Genomic DNA, 19,743 nt, shown 5'->3' on the forward strand with positions numbered 1-19,743 from the left:
TAAAATCACATCATTTATTATGTAACAAACGAGAATCACTTTACAGTAGACTTGAAAAACAATGTGATCCGACTATCCTGGTTGTCGCTCAGGACGATCGGCTCTATACTGTACACAAAGTGGATGACAGTACAAATATAGTATGGCAACTCAGGAAAACAATAAAACAGATCCCTGTATAAACAAATTATTTACTCACTTGCAAATTAGCACCATAAAATGTATGTAGTGGCTGTTCATATACCAAACATGGTGGATGTGCAACTAAAAAAAAAAAAAAAGGACATTACAATAATAATCAGGCATATACAACACTCATTAAAAAGCATGTCATTAAATAAACCTACAACATCATACAAATTGTTCACAAAGGCAGAGAAAATCCTCAATGAATTCCACGATAGTGAAACGGGTCATAAGGTAGCACCAATTGACCTCTTGGTAAGGACGCGTGTGAGCTCCTTGACCGTGTTTGAGAGCAGTACAGGTTGGCAGTGCTGTAACATTGACATGAAGTACTAGGGACATGACTTCCGAGTGTTCATTACTGAACTATTTGCAGACTGACTGCTTGTGTGGCTCCTTACTGTGTCTTTGAATGCAAGGAGCTGCGGGTGCAAGGAACAAAACACTCACCCCAAAACACTCTAGACGCGTTAATGGCCTTGGTGACAACACCTTCTGTAAGATAAATGTTCTTGATATTGAGGTTCAGTCCGTAGAGAAGTTGTGCTAATAATCTGTAGTAGCAGAGCACCAAGCAAAACCACTGTCTCTTCGGCTGCTTCAAGTGTCAGTTCTGTATTTTGTGCACGTGCGCACAGGGTCAGCTTCAGGACAATGGAGCAAAAAACAAAAAGAACAGAAGGTGTTGTGACCAGATCGCTGCTTCTTACAGGAAATGTAAATTGAATTGTGAATGTTAGAATACAACTTTGAGCGGTCAGTCTTGGTTTGTCTCCATGCACTGGGGTCTTTGTTACAACTTGGTCTCAGTTCAAGGTGGTCTGGACTAGAACACTGCTGTATATCCTTTACATCGCATTGGCCCTTACTAAAAAAAAAAAAGTTAAATATATTCAAGAATATAAAAGAGTGACATTACTGTCCAAAACCTTATAAACATATAAGGGACTGCATCTGAAAGGAAAGGAAAACAAAAAACAAAACTATGTACCCTCCAAGCTTGTTTTTCTTCCTCCACCATACTCTGCTACATGAGCTATCCACAGTCCAAGGACATGCGAATCAGTGGGTCTCCTATCATTGTCTTGGTTGACTCACTGTAATCCTACAGTATTTAACCACAGCTCCTGATCAACTCGCACACAATATCATACAAAATTGAAAAATGCGAACAGTAAAAAAAAAACAAAAAAACGGTTGACTTATTTTCTAGCTATTTGAATTTGCATCAGTGAGCGATAAATCAGTAAATCAAGGAGAAAAAAAAAAGATATGAATGTGAGCAAAGGTTAAAGAGGAAAGAGGAGAGGAAACCGCTGGCTAACTCAAAATCCGAGGTTGTCTAATGGACCTGCCAGAGAAAGTCTGCTTTAGAATCAAGCACGTATTATTGAACCATTCTGTGCAATATAGTCATCTACGCTGGAGTTTCAAAACCCACTCCCCTCCATTCTTCTTTTTTTTGGTTTACAGCACAGTAAATATTGGACACTTTCAAGTCTTTGTCACAACCGTGAAGCTTATGAGCCTGTTTAGAATGTACATGAGGCTACATAGACTTGCATCTCGTTTAAATATTAAAAAAAAAAAAAATCAGTTAAAGAAATTATTCTCTGAACATTGAACGACATCAAAACATTTACAGAAAAGAAGTTATATTTGGAGGCCACGTGTATTTGGTCATTAGCTGTTGTGCGTTACTTTTTTGGCATAAAAGTCTCTACAAGTTTCACAGCAGCGCTGGTACCACCTCATGTCCTGACAGAGGTTCTTCTCCCGGATCACGCGGCAGTACACCGTCCACTGGTCCCCCATGCATTTGTAGGTCAGAGCAGCTGGGACGAGGTCGGGGGAGAGGAGAGCCGACAGTCAGTATCCAGGTGACAAGGTAATGCAGCGCAGTTGCAACGAGTGATGACGGGCCTTCACAACACAAACGGTGCTCGGCATCTCTGTACTGTTGGGAGGTTTCAGTAGCTGTGTTTCCATTACCCCTCCAACTGCGCAAAAACTTCATATCGCAAGAAAAAACTGGTCACGGAAACACCTAAACTTGGAAAAACCTCTCAAATATCACTAATAGGTTTTCACGCTCTCGTGAGGTGGTTTTTCAACCATACCCATATGGAGGTACAGTAAATCGCAAAAGTGTCATAAAAAAGATTTTTTTTCACATTTACGCGTCCCCGGACTTGACGCACAGGGTGACGTGACCAGTTCACTTCAAGTGAAAATGGCTCGTTATGTTTTTCTTTTGCCACATTAATCCACATATCTTGGTCAATTCAACATAAAAGATGAAACCAACAAATTGTATTGAGCCATTACACGCAAATTGACATCTCAAGCAGTTCCCTGTTGTAACTTTGCTGATTAAGATTTTCATAAAGATTTGACTTTATGTAACATTCTAATTTTCTGAGTTTTTGAATTTGAGTTTTTTTTTTTTAAGCTGCAAGACCTGATCAGCAAAATCCAAAGCAATAAAAACTTGAAATATATTGATTTGCATATTATTTGTTTATATAATATGTCAAATTCACCTTTTAAGTTGAATTGCAGAAATACTACAACCTTTTCAGGATATTCTGATTAGTACTGTATTTGATGTCTTCAGTATGTATCTACAGTGTAGAAAGTAGTAAAGATGAAGAAGAAACAGGTGCGTCCAAACTTTTGACTGGTATCGTCTGTGACATCCAAGTGCCTAAGAATCTGCATTTAGGTCACAACACTATGTTATACAATGTAGGGAAGCTGTCCATGATCTGTGCATGTAGGACGGACTGCAGGACGGACTGCCGGACGGACAGGTGTCTCACCAAGCCTGGGGGAGGTGATGGTATTCACGTTGACTTTCTCGTTGCAGGTGCCTTGGTGACAGGGTCGGTAGGTCGGGGGTCTGGATGTCACCGGGCAGTCATTGCCATGGCGACCAGTCACCTTGTGCATGCACTGGACCACTCGTGACTGAAGGCCCTTGCCACAGGATGAGGAGCACTGCAACACATGATTGGAGGCGTCAGTCGGCCACAGCGCTAGGTTACACTCAGTACTGTTCACCTGAGTGGAAAGAATCCTGAAACTCCCCTTTAACTGCGTTAATGATCAAACTGATCACTTGTGCTCGAGGATGGCTGAGAGCACAGCCAGAATCATGCTTCTTTACCATTGGTTTTAACACCCAAGGACATTTGATCATAAATTTGTCTTTAAATAGACAATAACTGGGCCGTCTCTTGAGAAATGGTCGCCAATTTTGTTCACCGCATAAAACGGACCAAATTCATATGAAATACTCAAAGTGGGCCATATTCTTAACGGGCCTCTGTAACAATTTAAATTTTAACAACGGCATGTATCATCAAGGCTTAACACAGTTATTACAGTGGTGTAATAAAGCTCATGTGGCGTCTCAAAACAACTCATTAGACTCTTAATTAGTCCCTCCACTGCCCCACAGACACATAATCAGTGAAGGGGAGCAAAGCAAACATAAAAATTAAAACCACAAAAGGTCAAAGGGACGTTTCAAAATGTTTCAAATTGGACAGAAGAGGATGAAGAGAATGTCAATTCATTCACTAATATCTGTAATTTACCCCCCACGTGTGCCAAAAACGATTCTCTGGTTTTCAGGTGACTAAATGACTCTCTGGATGGCTTTTGCCTCAGAGAGAAAGTGTAAGTGAAAAGAATCAACTCCAGGAGCCGTTCTTGGACAGGTTCCAGTTTTAACGAACCCCAACCTAGTCTTTAACGCAGTGTAATACCGTTTGTTCTGCTTGAGTTTTAGGGGCCTCTAATTGTAAATGTGACTGAAACTTCACAATATCTTCAGGTGGTTGGACCCATTTTCTACCTTGGACCAGTCCCCTGTCTTCCACTCGTAGCATTTGGAGTGGTCTTCACATGGTTCCTTGAGAGTGGGCTGAGACAGAGGATCACAGAGTCCTTGAGGATTCGTGCATGTCACTGTCCGTTCACGGGTTCCTTCACCACAGTCTGAGGAACACTGGAACACACACATGATAAATTGTAAATAATAATAATAATTAAAAAAAAAAGGTTTACAAACGTAAACAAACAAAAGCAAACGTAATTCCCCAAGAATTTTGGCTCATGCGTTTCACACCAGTCAATGGAAACACCTGCAAATCGCAATTGTACTTTGTCGAAATTTTAGAACTATCACTCTCATTTTGCGAAAAACTGGAATGGAAACGCAGCTACTGCTTTGGACGCTAGGTGCTTTCTCTGTGGACGGCCCCTAAATGATTGAAGAGGTCGGCTGCCGCACCTTGGACCACTCTGAAGCTTCCCACACGCTGAGGCAGAGACGGCCTTCGCAGCCCAGGACGGTGGGAGGCTTTCCCCCCTGGCAGTAGAGATCCCTGGTGTGGATGAGCGAGCCATTCTGCAGGTGGTAAACACACACCACGTCCCTCTGCTGAACACCTCTGCCACAAGTGACAGAGCAGGAACCCCAATCTCCAGTCACCCACCTGTGGGAAATACAAAAATCCATGTTCAAGACCAGTAGAAGTACTGAAGGTGCAGCGTCATCTATTAGTGTTGTAGTACTCTTTTTTTTTTTTTTTTTTTTGCTGTTTGATTTACAAGCAAACTTGAATTTAAAAAAAGATACTGGTCATTCTTTACTGTTTTGTTCGATACTCGCTTGTCTAGATAATGTCTTGGTCTTGGTTGGTGCGGTCTTGACTACAACATTATCATCTATACAGAGTTGTACAGGCTTCAGTCTGGAGCCATTCTGAAGGTTGCTAGGTACTATAGCCCGCTTCTGGATCAAATATTACATATAAAACATTAAATGTTTCCTAAATCTGATATCACGTTCATCTCGCGTTCACCCCCCCCCTCCCCACTGCAGGAGTCGGACAAATGTTCCGAGCTTTGTGACACTACTGTCAAAAAGTCCTTCCGGTTATAAATATATGTATAATATGTATTAAAAAATAAATGAGTCTTTCAAACTGCATGTACCTGCTTGAAAAAAAACATCTCGATTTAATCTTTAATGATCACTCTGCATAAAATAATGGCCTTGCGAGGTGAAATAACGCTACTGAAATAATGTCATACATCTGGGTCTCACCGGTACTGGCAGGGGTGAGTGTTACAGAGCCGTACTTGGGGGTGTGGTTGGTTCTCAGGATGACAGTGGCTGTTATTGACCACCTCCATGGTTTTATTAGCTATCCTCATACAGGAAACAACTGTTCTTCTCTCACCTGTGAAAACATGAATATACATTGCAAAAATAAAATGAAAACACAGATTGCATCCTGGAGTGCAGACAGGCTCAGACTGACAGGAAAGAGAACTTAATACATTTCCATTGTTTTTCAAATGTCTATGCGTGCAAAATTCAGTTCAAAGTTTCAGTCCAGATCCAAAGTTTCAGAATAATTTACAGAAATACAGCTTTTCTTTCTCCCAAAGATTGATTATCAGGTCCACAAAACAAAAAATCTCTTTGCAGTCTTGATGCGGGAGGTAGAAAAACCAATCAAAAGAGTCCAGATCCTCACTTCAAAATGCCTCCGAGGTCTAAATGTTTGTTCTTGTTTAGAGCAGGTGGTGCATCACTACCTTCCCTTCTATTTACCCGACCCCAACAGTTTGGTGCATTTGGGATTGGCTTGGGATGGGCAGCTAATAAATAACCATTTAGATTTAACGATCAGCAGATGCTCTTTGGCTCCACGCTCCTTTTAAACCTGGTGTGTTTGCCTGTTTTCTGAGCTTTTGTTTAGCACAGCCGATCTGCTGCGGGACACTTCTCCAGTGCAACATCTTGCAACACATCTCCGATGCCAGACAGACCCGATAAACTCGCTCGCAGTTGTGTGGAATTACTGTTTGTAGCTGCGTTACCCTCGCCGCTACAATTGCGCAAAACCTAAACATCACAACAAAAAAACTGGTCATGGAAACACCTAAACTTGGAAAAACCTCTCAAATATCACTGAAAGGTTTTGGCGCTCTCGTGAGGTGGTTTTCCAGACGTGTCGATATAGAGGGATATCGCAAAAGTGTCATGGAAACACTTTTTTTCCCCCCATTTTACACGTCACCGGACATGATGTATGGAGTCACGTGACCAGTTCACTTCACGTGAAAATGGCACGTTATGTTTGGACGGAGGAGGAGACGGAATATTTTTTTTTACAAGTAATCAGAGAGAAAAATGTAACAACCATTCTTGACAGCAAACAACATCGAAATGCACATTTATCGCAAAATGTTTTGTACCTCCATCCTCCTCAAAGTGGGAGGACGAGATTTGACAAGAATTACGACTTATCACACCATTCGACCGGCATATCTCAATTGCACTTTGTCGAAATTCAAGGAATATCGCATTTATTTAGCAAAAAACTGTCCTGGAAACGCAGTTAGTGATGGGCAAGAGCTCATTGTTCAGTTTCAGTGTCCAGTTTCACCGCACGCACGCACACACACACACACGCACACGCACACGCACACGCACACGCACACGCACACGCACACACACACACACACACACGCACACACACACACACACACACACACACACACACACACACACACAGAGAGATGTAACACACACACACACACACACACACAGATGTAATCTCCAAAAGGCCCAACTGTTGATGCAACCAGGGCATTTACTCATGCTAATGTGTGCACTGGATGTCAAACCATACATGTGCGTGTGCTCCAAAAGCTGGAACACTGACTATAATCCACCATTAAAAATAGATAAACGAAACAGCGGTGGTCTGGCCCCCCTGCACGCTCCACTGAGCACTAATCCAAAAGCACCTGACCTTGTCTCCTGGATAAAGGCATTGGAGTGAGACTTCAAAGTGCTCTTCCCACATGCAACTTGACATATTTTGAACGCTGGATACTAACATTACAAAGCAATAAGAGGATAAAATGAGCTGCTCAGGAAATCAGCGGTAGGGTGCCTGATAATTATGTTTGCCCTATGCACTGTGTGTGTGTGTGTGCGTGTGTGTGTGTGTGTGTGTGTGTGTGTGTGTGTGTGTGTGTGTGTGTGTGCATGTATGTGCGCGCGCTTCAGCTTATTTTAACCGAACGCCGCTTCAGCTTCAAGAGTTTAATCTTTAACTTTTTACTGCATGTGCTGTAATTAGAATAACAGTTTTTTTTGTACTCCTGGTTGCTGACATGCTACACCGCATCATTCCACAACTGCAAACATATCCTGGACAATGTCCAGATTCACACAGCGACAGAAAGCTATATTTTTGTCTTGCATGTCTTCATGAAATACAAAGGACTCTGCTCAATGTCAAGAGCGCATCTAATGAACTGTGAGCCAGAGCTTAATGTGGAGGCAAATTAAGACATGAGAGGAAGAGAAGTGGGGGGGTGGAGGGTTGTTGTCTCAGTTTCCTCAAGCATGAACCAGGAGATGCAGTCAGGTGCAGTAGCTTGGCGGTAATGCATGAAAGCCCAATTTATCTCTTTAGATGTGGATAAAACTTTATCTAACTGCCTGTGATCTCAGGTTGATCCACAACACACACTGTTAAAACACAAGGTACAAAACAGTGTGTGTGTGTGTGTGTGTCCTACCTCCTCCACACTGGACCGTGCAGTCCTGCCAGCTGCTGTGTGTCCAGATGTACAGATATTCCGGCTCTTTCTGCTTCTCGGAGCTCCTGTCCTGAGTTGTGTTCAAGGACACCGTGTACTCATAGTGGATTTCATAACTCTGGTCATGAAACAGCAGCACCTGGATGGCAACAAACAGGACAATATTTAAGAAAGAGTCACATGTATTGTACATACAAGTGCTACTCTTGTCCCAATAAAACTACAGCATAATGGTTTTTAAGCTTTGATTGCACACGTCCAACCAATGACAGACAGAAAAAATGTTTTACATGCTTTTGGAAATCAAACACTGTCAAAAACAATACATGAAATTTTGAATGCAGAATCAATGAACCAACCAATGAACCAACCAACCAATCAATGACCAACCAACCAACCAACCAACCAACCAACCAGTCAATCAATGAACCAACCAACCAACCAACCAATCAATGACCAACCAACCAACCAACCAACCAACCAACCAACCAGTCAATCAATGAACAACCAACCAACCAACCAACCAACCAACCAATCAACCAATCAATGAACAACCAACCAACCAACCAACCAACCAGTCAATCAATGAACCAATGAACCAACCAATCATTCAATCAACCAATAAAAAATATAAGTGTTTACATAGTGAAATAAATAGGTGCACAAAAACAAAAGCCTCAAAAACTGAAGTAAAAGATAAAAGTTCAACAACAAAAAATGTTTTTAACAGGCCTGTTGGTTTTTCCTATATACTGCAATGTGACATGAGCGAAGATGTATGACTCCAGCTGATGTGTGCTAAGGCACTGTCTAATGTCATAAATTAGGTCATGAATTTTAGTGATCTTTCTTCTGCCAGACTCGCTTTTGACTGGCTGCACAGATAGTCTGCCAATCAATGTGTAGCCTGTATGTGAAGTCATCTGCCACATCTGTCACAAAGGCTCCATAAATTATCAACATATTGCAATTCCTTACATGCATTTAATGCGTCTTATTAGGCTAGAGTATTGGCACATGCAAACATTTAGTTTGGTCAATCAGCATTATTTCATTCTTGGCTCAGCAAGTTCTTTTGCCCCTTTTCACCCTTTGCAAAAGCATGTAAATATTTTTGTGAGTAAAGAAAAACATCATATAATGAAGCGCATTGTCAACTACATCCCAGAACAGGTCAATATAATTCTAACATTCTAAATAAGTATACTAGCCTAACAATGACTAGATGTATTGCAAGACCACAACCACATCACAATTTCTTTCTTTCAAAATTCAATTACCATACATACTTACATTAATTTACAACACAACAAATGTAACAAAGGATGAAAAATAAATAAATGAAAAAAATCCAAGTTGGCACTCAATCTAAAAGAGACATGAAGATTCATTAGCTCCCATTACAGCCCACATCACTGCTCCACAACTATGCCCAATAGTGCAATCAACTGTTCTTCCAAGTCTCCAGCTCCGCATGTGGTGGTTGAGGGTGGTCTTCTGTATCCTTAAAGCGCAATTTATTAGATCAGAAATAATTTTCTCTCTGTATGCATTTCCAGGAAAGAAAAAAACAAAAATGCCGTTTGCAGAGAAAAACACTCATTTACTTGCATGAGGACTGAAGCTGCGTTCAACACTGCACGCAATTTTGTTTCTGAAATCGGATTTTGAAGTGGTCCTGTTTGCACTTTAATCACACATCAGAGAACTACCATTACCAATCTGTTATTAATTATTAATTGCAAAAATCAGATTTTATGTGGGTATTTTTTTTTATCGCTGTTCATATTTCATGACTTTTGATCATCATCAATCCAGATACAACCAGGATGTGAAGAAAAAAAAAAATCAGATTTGAAAGCTGAAAATTACAATAGCAACAACAGAAGAGCAATACATACAAAAAATTACTTGAAATAAGAATTTTGAGCATCTTCATACCCTAATGGGCACAAAAAGTAAATACTCAGCATAATCCAGCAATGTGAGCATTGCAACTTTAATCCAGAATTTCCCATTACCTCCTGGAACCCTTGCACGCATCCAGGGCAAGTACAAGAATTTCCATCAGTTTTGTTCTTGTTTCTTGTCACAATAAACAAAACCCCCAAAAAAATGTTTTTCCACAAACATTTTCTTGATGATATTTACTTCCACTATGCCGTAAGATCAAACAGCTGAGGCCTTACCATGAGGTGTAAGGGGCTCTTGGTGGGGCCTTTGGCTGACATCTTCTCCCACAGCCCCCTCCTCACATAGCGCACGGTGGTTCCAGCCAGCTCAAATTCTCCTGGAAGTTCGATCTTCCAGTCGTTGTTGATGGACCTCTCACTGGAGTCTTTCAGGGCTGTGAGGGAGACACAGGAAGTCGTCAGGTTCACAGACAAAACCTTGTGTTTGACCTGAACTTGCAGTTTATGGAAGTAAAACACTTTTACTCGAGACCGTGTGAATATTTAATCAGACAGTGGCGAGTGAGTATTACATTAAACACTGTCAATATTTTTCACCATTTTCTTATACAATTCAACTTGGGGGACATTTTCATATTAAACATAATATAACGGGGTTTTTTTTGCGATTGAATTTAAATCAGTTTGAATGAATGATTTAATGAATTTAAATCATGGTCGACTTAATTTACAGCCTAACAATTTAACATTATTGTTAGTATGATTACTTTGATTTAAGTAGTTACACAAATATGGTTTAATGCATGGAAAACATTTTGAATAAAAAAAAAAAAAAAAAAAGGGACAAAGATGTATTTTATTTACAAAAATGTATGAAAGCAGGAGTGCAGTCAGTGTTTTTCAACCACTGTGCTGTGGCACACTAGTGGACCGTGAGGTAATGTCAGGTGTGGCGTGAAAAATAATCCAATTTCACTTCAAGAAAACAGGATTTTTCACAAAAGAATAGCATTCCACTGAGTGACTGAGCTTTAAAAGTAACGTGAGCCTATTTTCCTCCCTGGACATCAGCTTTGCGGGCATCTAAACAGGCCCAGGTTTCACACTGAGTGAGTATCAATAATCAATGAAGAGACTAGAACACTAACAGACTGAAATTTTGCTCACAGGCAGACATGAAAATGTCGATGAAAAATGAGTACAATTTTAGATAAATCTCAGCCAGATTACAGATCTGTAAAAGTTAAGAATAAATCACAAAATGATGGCAACGCTGCAGCTGGTGCGCACGATTCAGACGAAATCCATTTGAAGTGTTTCACTGCGTGGAAGCCCTCTGGCCATTTTGCAGTCAGCATTTCAAGGACCTTTTGGCTCCTAAGGGTAAAACCCCATGCATCATTACCCAGGAAACTATGTGAAGGTTTGTCCTCCACAACTTTAATCCTCCTGGCTCCCGCTGGGATGACTACAGCCTCGATGTAGCCTGACGGAGAGAAAGAGATACAGTAGGAGGTGGTGAAAACACATAAAGCTCCTGGTCTGGATTCAGAGGTCAAAAGTCAGATAAATAACGCTCGGCTGCTTATCTATCAGAGGAGGGTTTTTTTTTTTTATCTGACTTTTGTCTCTAGTATGCAGAGGTGGGAAAGGCTGGTAACCATCATGTCTGTACAGAGAATCTCTTTATAGAATTTCAGTTATACATTTTCCCATTTACACAGTTCAGTGATTTAATCCGTTTTCTAAACTTTTTTTTTTCTTTAATCAAAGTGAATAATATAATAATGTATATTTGTATAGTGCCAGATCAAAACATCAACAACAAAAAACAATTTAATTCCAGAAATTAAAAGTCATAGGTGTTTCATTTTGGGCCCTTTCATTTACGCATTTTTAATTTTGCACAGATTTGAAAGCGGCAATTTTCATCACTGTCAGATGTACGGGAATTACACTGACGCTGCAGCTGCCCCACAACCCATATAAATAGCAAGAACTTTTTTTGTAAACCAGATGGTAGAAAGCAGAAGGAAACGTTGCATCAGAAGGGAGCTGCGTGGACTAATGGAATTATTCAGCAGAACTTCCGCCAAATGAGCGTGTCCGGGTTGTTCATTCCACATTGGTGGCATCTTGCACTGACAGCGTCATTTGGCAATGTCCTCGCCCGTCAATGGGACATCGCTCGTTGGCATATGAGACTAAGGAGGAGGCGGAGTGATGGAGCCGAGAGGAAAACAAGACACTCCGTTTTGTTTTACATGCAGCGCCATCTAGCAGTGCAAAAAAAATAAAAAAAATGTGCTTATTGCCACTTAGAACTTTTGTTTGAATACCAAAAAAATTCATTAATCAAATTTAATTAAAAAAAAAAAAAAAAGATGGATGAAAGACTGTAAAGTCACTTTGACCGAATGGAAATTTAGTGTCATCAAACTGTAGGTGATGTTCTAAAAACACGTGATCTCTGTTGCACTGAGGGCCACCAGCCTTTCTCCTTGCACATTGTTGGTTGCTGAACATTATTCATTACAAAGCAGCTCAACACTGTTTGGAAATGAATGTTTCTACAGTGTGTTGAGGGTGATTTGGAAAACTTTTTCTTGTATGATCTCAATTTTTTTGTCTTTTCATTTGACTTCCAATTCTTGGAATTCTACAGGGAGTTGAGCTGCTTTGTTCCAGTCGTTGTAACACAATGACCCACATGATTTCTTGAACCACCAATGTGTCTTCACACTTACCAAGGCTCACAACACACAGCACAGTGATTCACTCTGTGAACATAGAAGGCTCCAAACTGACAGCCAGTGAATGTATAGAACACAAACACACAAAGAAAGCAAAATTTTGCCAAATGAACCAAAAGCATGACATGCAAATAGCTTGTGGAGGGAGAGACTGTCAATGTAACTGCTGACTAGTCATGTCACTGTTCTCTGTAAAACTTTTTGGACACAAAGATCTGTGTGTCCGCCAGAGACAACAACTGCTCAAAGTTGTGGGAAGGAAAACGTTTTCCGACAACTCTTGGTGCTTGGTCACTATTAGGGTGGGTTTGTCTCTAAACTATTACTAGTACTTCATAATTGAGAATTTTGCCCAGTCACCATTAACTATTAATAGCTAATAGTGACTGAATTGATCGTTTATCCCCAAATGTATTGGGAGCAAATAAATCACATACAATAAAGCATTGTAACGGGCAACAGTTTTTGTTTCGTTTTTTTGTTTTTTGTAGAAAAAAAAATATTTTAAGCAGTTAAATTACTTTATGACTTCTAACATCTTTACTATCATTAAGACATCTTTGACTGCACCACTTGTTGCCGTTTGAACTGAATTTTAGGTGCAAAGTCTTTGATGGTGCCTCTATTGTTATGTATGAAAAGTGCTGTATCAATAAAGTCTGATTTGATTTGTTTAGAACATCTGCCTGAAGAGTCTAACATGCCCACATGTCCCACATGCCTGGATTTGCCATTTAGCCACTTAGTACTTGGTTCATGCTTAAGGCATCAGGCTGACTCCCTCTTGAAGTGCATACCAGAGGAATCAACAGAAGGCCCTTCCAGTTCTTTTTCTTTATCTAAGGTCTTCCTGATTAAAGTCACTATTTAATTCTGGGTTTGAGATGTTCACTCTAATTTTAGTGTGTGACATAGAATAAACACACTAAGCTGTCTACTTGCAGACAGTTTTTTTTTTTTATGTACTTTTCTTTTTTGCTCAGTGGTTCCCCACCTAATGATACCATTTTGAATTATGACAGGGACATAACCTGTTCTTGTGTTTCTTATGAGCTGCCATCAAATTGAAAATGATGTAGGCCCATTTTTCTGAAGACATTTGAAACCGTCCCTAAGAATCCTTGCAAGTTTCCTGAAGACACCTGGGCTGCGTTCAGAACCGAGTCCTGTGGCGAGGCGAAAAAGAACAGCCTGGGAATGAGAGCGTTCACTCTCAACGAGTCCTTCCCCACCGACGGAGCCAGATTCCAAAATAAATACAGAGTTTTGCTGGAAAAAGCTGAAAAAAAAAATTGAGTCCGGCGAAACATTTATAGCCTGCTTCCATTCTGTGTCACACTGTGACAGTTCGTTCTGTCTTCCAGCGATGCTACACGACAAGGGCACAGAAAAACGACACCACTTGCATCGCACAATAGTTTCCGTAATGTTCATGTTATGTTGTTTGTTGTGTTGTGAATCCCCCTGGCTGCACAAACAGGATTCGGTCCTCAAGCGGCCTTGGCAGTGCTAGTCTAGCCTACTTTCCTTAATGAGATGTTGAAGTTACGTCACAGACCCACAAATGGCAACACACATGGTTTTCATTTACCATCCATGCATCCAGAGACATTTTCTAAGTTAGAAGTGTAACTTTTTGTGTGTATATACCACACATGACAACAACTGCCTACTACTACTGCCCGTTTCTCCTAAATCCATTTCATGTGATCGTCTTGAGAGTTCATGGTGTGTAGTTTGTGTGTGTGCGGGTGCGTGCAGACAAGCTATTTGCATTTCAAAAGCTTTTGGTTCATGACACAAAATTTTGTACACCCAAAGCTGAAACTGAGATCTTTGCCGAGGATTCAGGCCACTTCTGTCCAGTGTGAGCACACAACACAAACCGCTTCCCTCTGAGAGCCAACCAGCTGTTTTCATCAAGCCTCCACCACCAGGCTGCTCCAGCTACCGTGAGTTACAGACTGCCGTGGGCTCATCTGGGTGCACAAGCAGTTCACCTTGGCAAAAGCTTGGAACCGTTGTGTCAAACTTTCTTACGTTATATTTTCCACAAATATCTGTTTACCTTATTTTGTTTAAACTTGAGGCGTTTTCACATCGCTGGAAACAACTAATGGCTTTTTCTTTTTAGTTTGTTTTTTAGTTTTGGTGAGGCACTCGTCCAGGGCTGGGCAAACTTTTTGACTGGTGGGCCACAATGGGTTTCTAAAATTTGACAGAGGGGGCCGGAGCAGGAGCAGATGGGTGGAGTGTTTTGGTGACCCACCTCATAGGAGGAAAAATATATATCATGGGATATGTAGTAAACATTGCTTTAATGTCTCTTGAAAATGGACAAAAGCAAAGTTACAACAAAATATGTCCCATGGCATTTAGCTCTGTATTAAATAGACTCTTAATACAATGGAAAAAAAGGATGAAAAAAAGTTATTTTATGATTTACTTAGTATTAATATGCACTACTAATAGTGCTGCCAAGTGTGTTACTTCTTAGCTCTCTTTCTGCCTCTTCAGCAGTATAACTTACAGCGTAAACCACCGGTCAGATTACATCCAGTTGTATTACCTTGTATGGCGAATTACAGTTGTTGTTTTAATAGTTTACACTAATGTGATGAGCCTGTGCGTCAACAGCGGGTGAGCGTGCGAAAACACCTGTTAAAGCAGTGCCAGGTGGAGGGAAATGCTTCAATAAAAAAAAAGATTGTATCCTGGCAGACCTCATACATGACTTACACTACCAGTCAAAAGTTTGGACTCACCTGTTTCTGCTTTATCTTAACTACTTTCTACACTGTAGATGCATAATAAAGGCATCATTTGACTGGTAGTGTACAGGTAAAAAGGCACATGAACCATGACAAGAGCTTTTGACGGTGAACTGATGCAACATTCCCCAGTTGAGCCCACAGATAAGTGCGCGTCTAATCTTCCTATACAGTCAAACATTCCATGTAGTGCAGGAAACACTTAAAGACACACACACACACACACACACACACACACACACACACTCGCACACACTCGCACACACATACACATGTTGCATGCATCTTACATGAGAAACACTTGGGGACGGCTCTGGGCTTAGCCATCACACAGGTAGATACCTTCTTACACTGCCTAGTGGTGACTGAGGGACAAGACAAGGAAGTGGAAGGTGGAGTCACATGTCCTGTGGACCACACCAGCACGTGCATGCATGTGTGTACAAACACACACACACACACATACACACACACACACGCAAAACATTGCCCCAAACTCTGTTAGGATCAGCGTCAGACTCAGGTTCGTGTGGTGCACTGTAAACAACAGAGACTCGCGGTTCTTCCCTGTTCATGGCACATCCACTACTTGCTTTGTTTGATTTTTGTCATTCATTTATGCATCTATCCATCTAATCATTCATCTAGCAATATGTTAATTGATTTCTTGAAGCACTTATCGCCTATATACTTCTCCACAAAGAGAGAAGGTGATATTTCTCCCACTTGTTATTCCGTCCAGTCAGGAGCAGTCCCCATTGAATCGGTTAACATTATTCTATCATCCGTTGTATTTTCCTTGCCAGTTATGCCTTTTTGGAATCAGTGGACATCCAAATAATAAGACCCTTTACTCTCAACGTGTCGACTCTTAAGTTTGTTTTTTTACTTTTTCTACAAATGGACGAATTGAAATCACCTTGGCTTCTGAAGCAAATGCCTTAAAAGAAGGCATTTTCAGAAAACAACGCAAAAAAAAACAACCTCTTGCACTCACCCATTCCTTTTGTGTGGTTGAAGTCACCTCTCACTATTTTACACGAGCGTCCGTCTCCATTGCAAACACCGCAGCGGTCTTCTTTGGCCAGAGAGCCGATGATGCCGTCACAGCCGATTTTCTGAGCCATCAACAAAACAAGTGAGTGAGGAAAAAAAACTTGTGAGTTGACATTTGCACAATGTTCCCAACTTGCATTCCTGTCAGAGGCAAAGCCATTAGGGCTGCAACTAACAATTATTTTTGTTGTCGACTAATCTATCAATTTTTTTTTTTAATTTGTCACGATTATACGAAATGCAATAGGTATATTAATTCACAATTTAATGCTGTAACAATAAAATTGCTCTAAATAACACAGTTGATAAGTGATAAGAGACAGCGTGTTACAATTCGAATTCATGCTGTCGACGTAATAGATTACGTCAACTAATCGTTGAAAGCCATGTGATTAATCAACATATCTACATGGGTGACTGGTCGAGTCAGTCAAGAACGTCTGTGCTTTCATATCACAGTATTTCATCCGATGCACAAGTCTGAGTCAAAAACATCTCATGTGTTTGATAAATTTTACGCTAACACGATTTATCAAAGTTGGAGACGGAGTTCACAGGGTGAAAGCACAGCTTCCCATAAAATGTGACCATTTATCAAAACTGTTGACCAACTTAACACACTCTATTAATTATCACTTGTGGCTCTATATTGCCGCGCAGGCTCGGGCTCTGTTTTCACTGTAAAGTCTACCTTCCTCCAACCCACAGGCAGAAATTGGACACTGCTGTGCCTGCAGCGGAGACTGAAGAGACGGACCACATACGCGAGAGCAGGCCTGCTTCGAGTTTGCAGACTGGAGTGTTTTGCAGGCTGCTGCAACTGATCAGGATGAACTCGCTGACACCATGACATCTCACACTAGCTTTTGGGAGAACGAGTGTGTGCCAACTCAATCCGTCTGCACACAGAATAACAACAAGCAATTTCTTCCCTCTTTTTCCCCCCACACAGTCAGGCAACATAACGAGATCAAGGGGGGAGGCCAACAAACCAAGCCAAGCACACAATGACAAAGGAAATTAAAGGAGCAGAGATTTACTTTGAGAAATAAGCGAGGATGACGACTGGTTCTCATCGTAAAAACCACCTAGTGGACCTCCAGTCGCTGGGCAAAGAGTTTGGAGCAGTGTCAGATGGAAGTGCACTCCACCCTCCGACACATCATCGAGACGTCTGCAGTCTGGATTCACTCATACACTGTTCTAGCTGGAGAGCATCACTGCTATTAGCCTCATCTGGTAGAACTAAAACACCCGAAACACACACTTACATACGTACTGTAACATACATATATACACTACCAGTCAAAAGTTTGGACACATACATTTACATTGCAGATTGTCACTCAAAGCATCAGAACTAATATATATATTAAACAAAAAAGTGTTGTATTTTACATGATCTAGAGTTGCCACCCTTCATATAAAATATATATAACATAGTAGTAGTAAAGATAGTAAAGGACAAAGGAGGGTGTGTTTACTTAGAAGAAAAAAGAAAAAAAAAACAGCAAACAGCAGGCAGGGGGCAGTAATTGCTTACAAGTTTTAGGATATAAAAAAGAAAATCACACAAAGACCAGAGGAAATCAAGCACTGATCCACACATAATGTGAGTGTGTGTGCAAGTACACAATTTTATAAAGCAAAGCTGAGTCGACCAATTTCGACCTCTATTCCTTTTCCTTTTTTTTGTACAGCCAAACCCAAAGTCCTCCCCTAATCGTAAACCTAATAGTCCATACCCACCTTGAACCTAACCTCAGTCGTGCCTCTAAACTCAGCCTTCAACCTAAAGTTTAAAGATAAAGTTGTGTGACAATCAGCCGACATCTACTCCCTTTCCAAAAACGTACAAAAAAAAAAACCCTGTTACAAACTTGAGTAAGTCCTCACAACATTGTAGTTACAAGAAAATGCACGCACGCACGCACGCACGCACGCACACAGACAAATAGCTAAAGCTGAAGGGCATGTGTCAGGAGTTGCGGGCTCTCTGTCAGCCAGACTGCCTTTTTCTAGCTTCGCTGGAAGTTTCTCTTCATTTTCCCCCGCCTGGTTCCTTTATCGCTCCCCACCTTTCTAGCCAGTGTTTTCATAGCACGCCTGAGTCTGACATGCCAGGAGAAGAAAACTACCCACGCCTCCGCCACCGCCTCCCCCTCTCTGTATCTTCACTGTCTTCCATCATCATTATCATCACGTTCTGAGCGGCTTTTCTCGCTCCTCCTCACTCACAGCCTTTCACACCTACAGCCAAACTTCTTTTGGACGTACCCGCCAAGTCAAGACTGTGGGGAGATGTGATGAGAAAGTGTGTGTGTGTGTGTGTGGGGAAGTACCTGGCACCTGCCGTTAACACATAGGTCCGCGTCGTATGGCCCACAGGGCGTTCCATCCATCACTCTGTCAGCCATCAGCACCGGGACGTCCCGACCCACTGGACTGCAGAACAACACGCAGGGCTTCTCTGATAATGCACGCGCACACACACACACACACACACACATACACAGTCAATGTACCAATCATTGCCAACATTCAGTACCACCCACACCTTCAAATATGGAATCATCCGGTTTCAAAGCGAAGCAGAAACTCGACATGGGATTGAATGTTAAACCAAAGTCTAGGCATCAAAATTCTCAAGCCAGTGGGTGACATCATCACCTGATCTTTAGCCACAGTCCATGGTTGAATTAGAGGAACACTCACAACACACAAGTTTGATTATACTTTGGACATATATATACATGGCATCAGCCATCCATTGGTGTATGAGTGCGTGAGTGAATGAGAGGCCATTGTAAAGCGCTTTGAGGTACATGAAGTATTTTTTTTAATACTTTTTTTTTTTTTCTCTTTATAGTTCATGATATTCATATTTATATTCATGTTTTTATTTGTGGGTCCTATGAGCTGCAACCCAATTGCGCTTTTTGGGACATGAGACAAATAAACTGAACTGAACTGAAACTGTGAAAGTGCTGGAAAGCGCTGTACAAGTCCATTGCCCATCATATACATATATATTTGTTGCTGGTGAGGCAAACCTGTAATTGGCAGCTGTTAAACATTTCATCAATTTCGTCTGTGCTTCATAAGAATGGGCGATTGAAAAAAATTCAATCTGTGACCGCATTATGTAAGAGGGGGCAGCCTTGGCACAACCACGCGCGCAAACAGTCGCCCTTCATTTCAGATCAAAATTAAACCCAGCTCTCAAGTCCATTAAACTGTAACTTCCATTTCCATGGCAGTTATAAATGGGGAAGCTCTCCACATGACAATAGTTGATGCTATTTCTCACTGGTCTCTTTTACAAGGGAAGAGAGTTGGGAATCTTTCCTCACTTCTGTTCTACTGAACTGTAAATATTTCTTTATGAGGCACGCCCACTTTTCCTCTAAAGTACATCTGTTACAC

General features: G+C 41.1%; 1 protein-coding gene across 4 annotated transcripts in view; it reads right to left on the reverse strand.

Moving 5' to 3' along the window:
- adamts17 (ADAM metallopeptidase with thrombospondin type 1 motif, 17) overlaps nucleotides 1-19,743 on the reverse strand; it is a 60,312-nt gene continuing 40,569 nt past the window's right edge. For 2 of the 4 annotated variants that reach the window (XM_076011536.1, XM_076011528.1), the window contains exons 14-24: nucleotides 18,660-18,787; nucleotides 16,259-16,379; nucleotides 15,552-15,626; nucleotides 11,143-11,223; nucleotides 10,014-10,171; nucleotides 7,804-7,963; nucleotides 5,306-5,441; nucleotides 4,487-4,691; nucleotides 4,049-4,201; nucleotides 3,009-3,186; nucleotides 1-2,021 (exon numbers count right to left, since the gene is read on the reverse strand). In XM_076011536.1, coding sequence (XP_075867651.1) covers nucleotides 1,870-2,021; nucleotides 3,009-3,186; nucleotides 4,049-4,201; nucleotides 4,487-4,691; nucleotides 5,306-5,441; nucleotides 7,804-7,963; nucleotides 10,014-10,171; nucleotides 11,143-11,223; nucleotides 15,552-15,626; nucleotides 16,259-16,379; nucleotides 18,660-18,787 — 1,547 coding nt within the window. In that variant the 3' untranslated portion in view covers nucleotides 1-1,869. Of the gene's footprint in view, nucleotides 2,022-3,008; nucleotides 3,187-4,048; nucleotides 4,202-4,486; nucleotides 4,692-5,305; nucleotides 5,442-7,803; nucleotides 7,964-10,013; nucleotides 10,172-11,142; nucleotides 11,224-15,551; nucleotides 15,627-16,258; nucleotides 16,380-18,659; nucleotides 18,788-19,743 lie in introns of those variants that run through there. The other 2 variants (XM_076011542.1, XM_076011550.1) reach the window with 2 other exon arrangements.

This window comes from Nelusetta ayraudi, unplaced genomic scaffold (genome assembly GCF_046127955.1).
Source record: "Nelusetta ayraudi isolate G7.1 ecotype Tasmania unplaced genomic scaffold, CSIRO-AGI_Nayr_v1 ptg000005l, whole genome shotgun sequence".
Taxonomy (NCBI): Eukaryota; Metazoa; Chordata; class Actinopteri; order Tetraodontiformes; family Monacanthidae; genus Nelusetta; species Nelusetta ayraudi.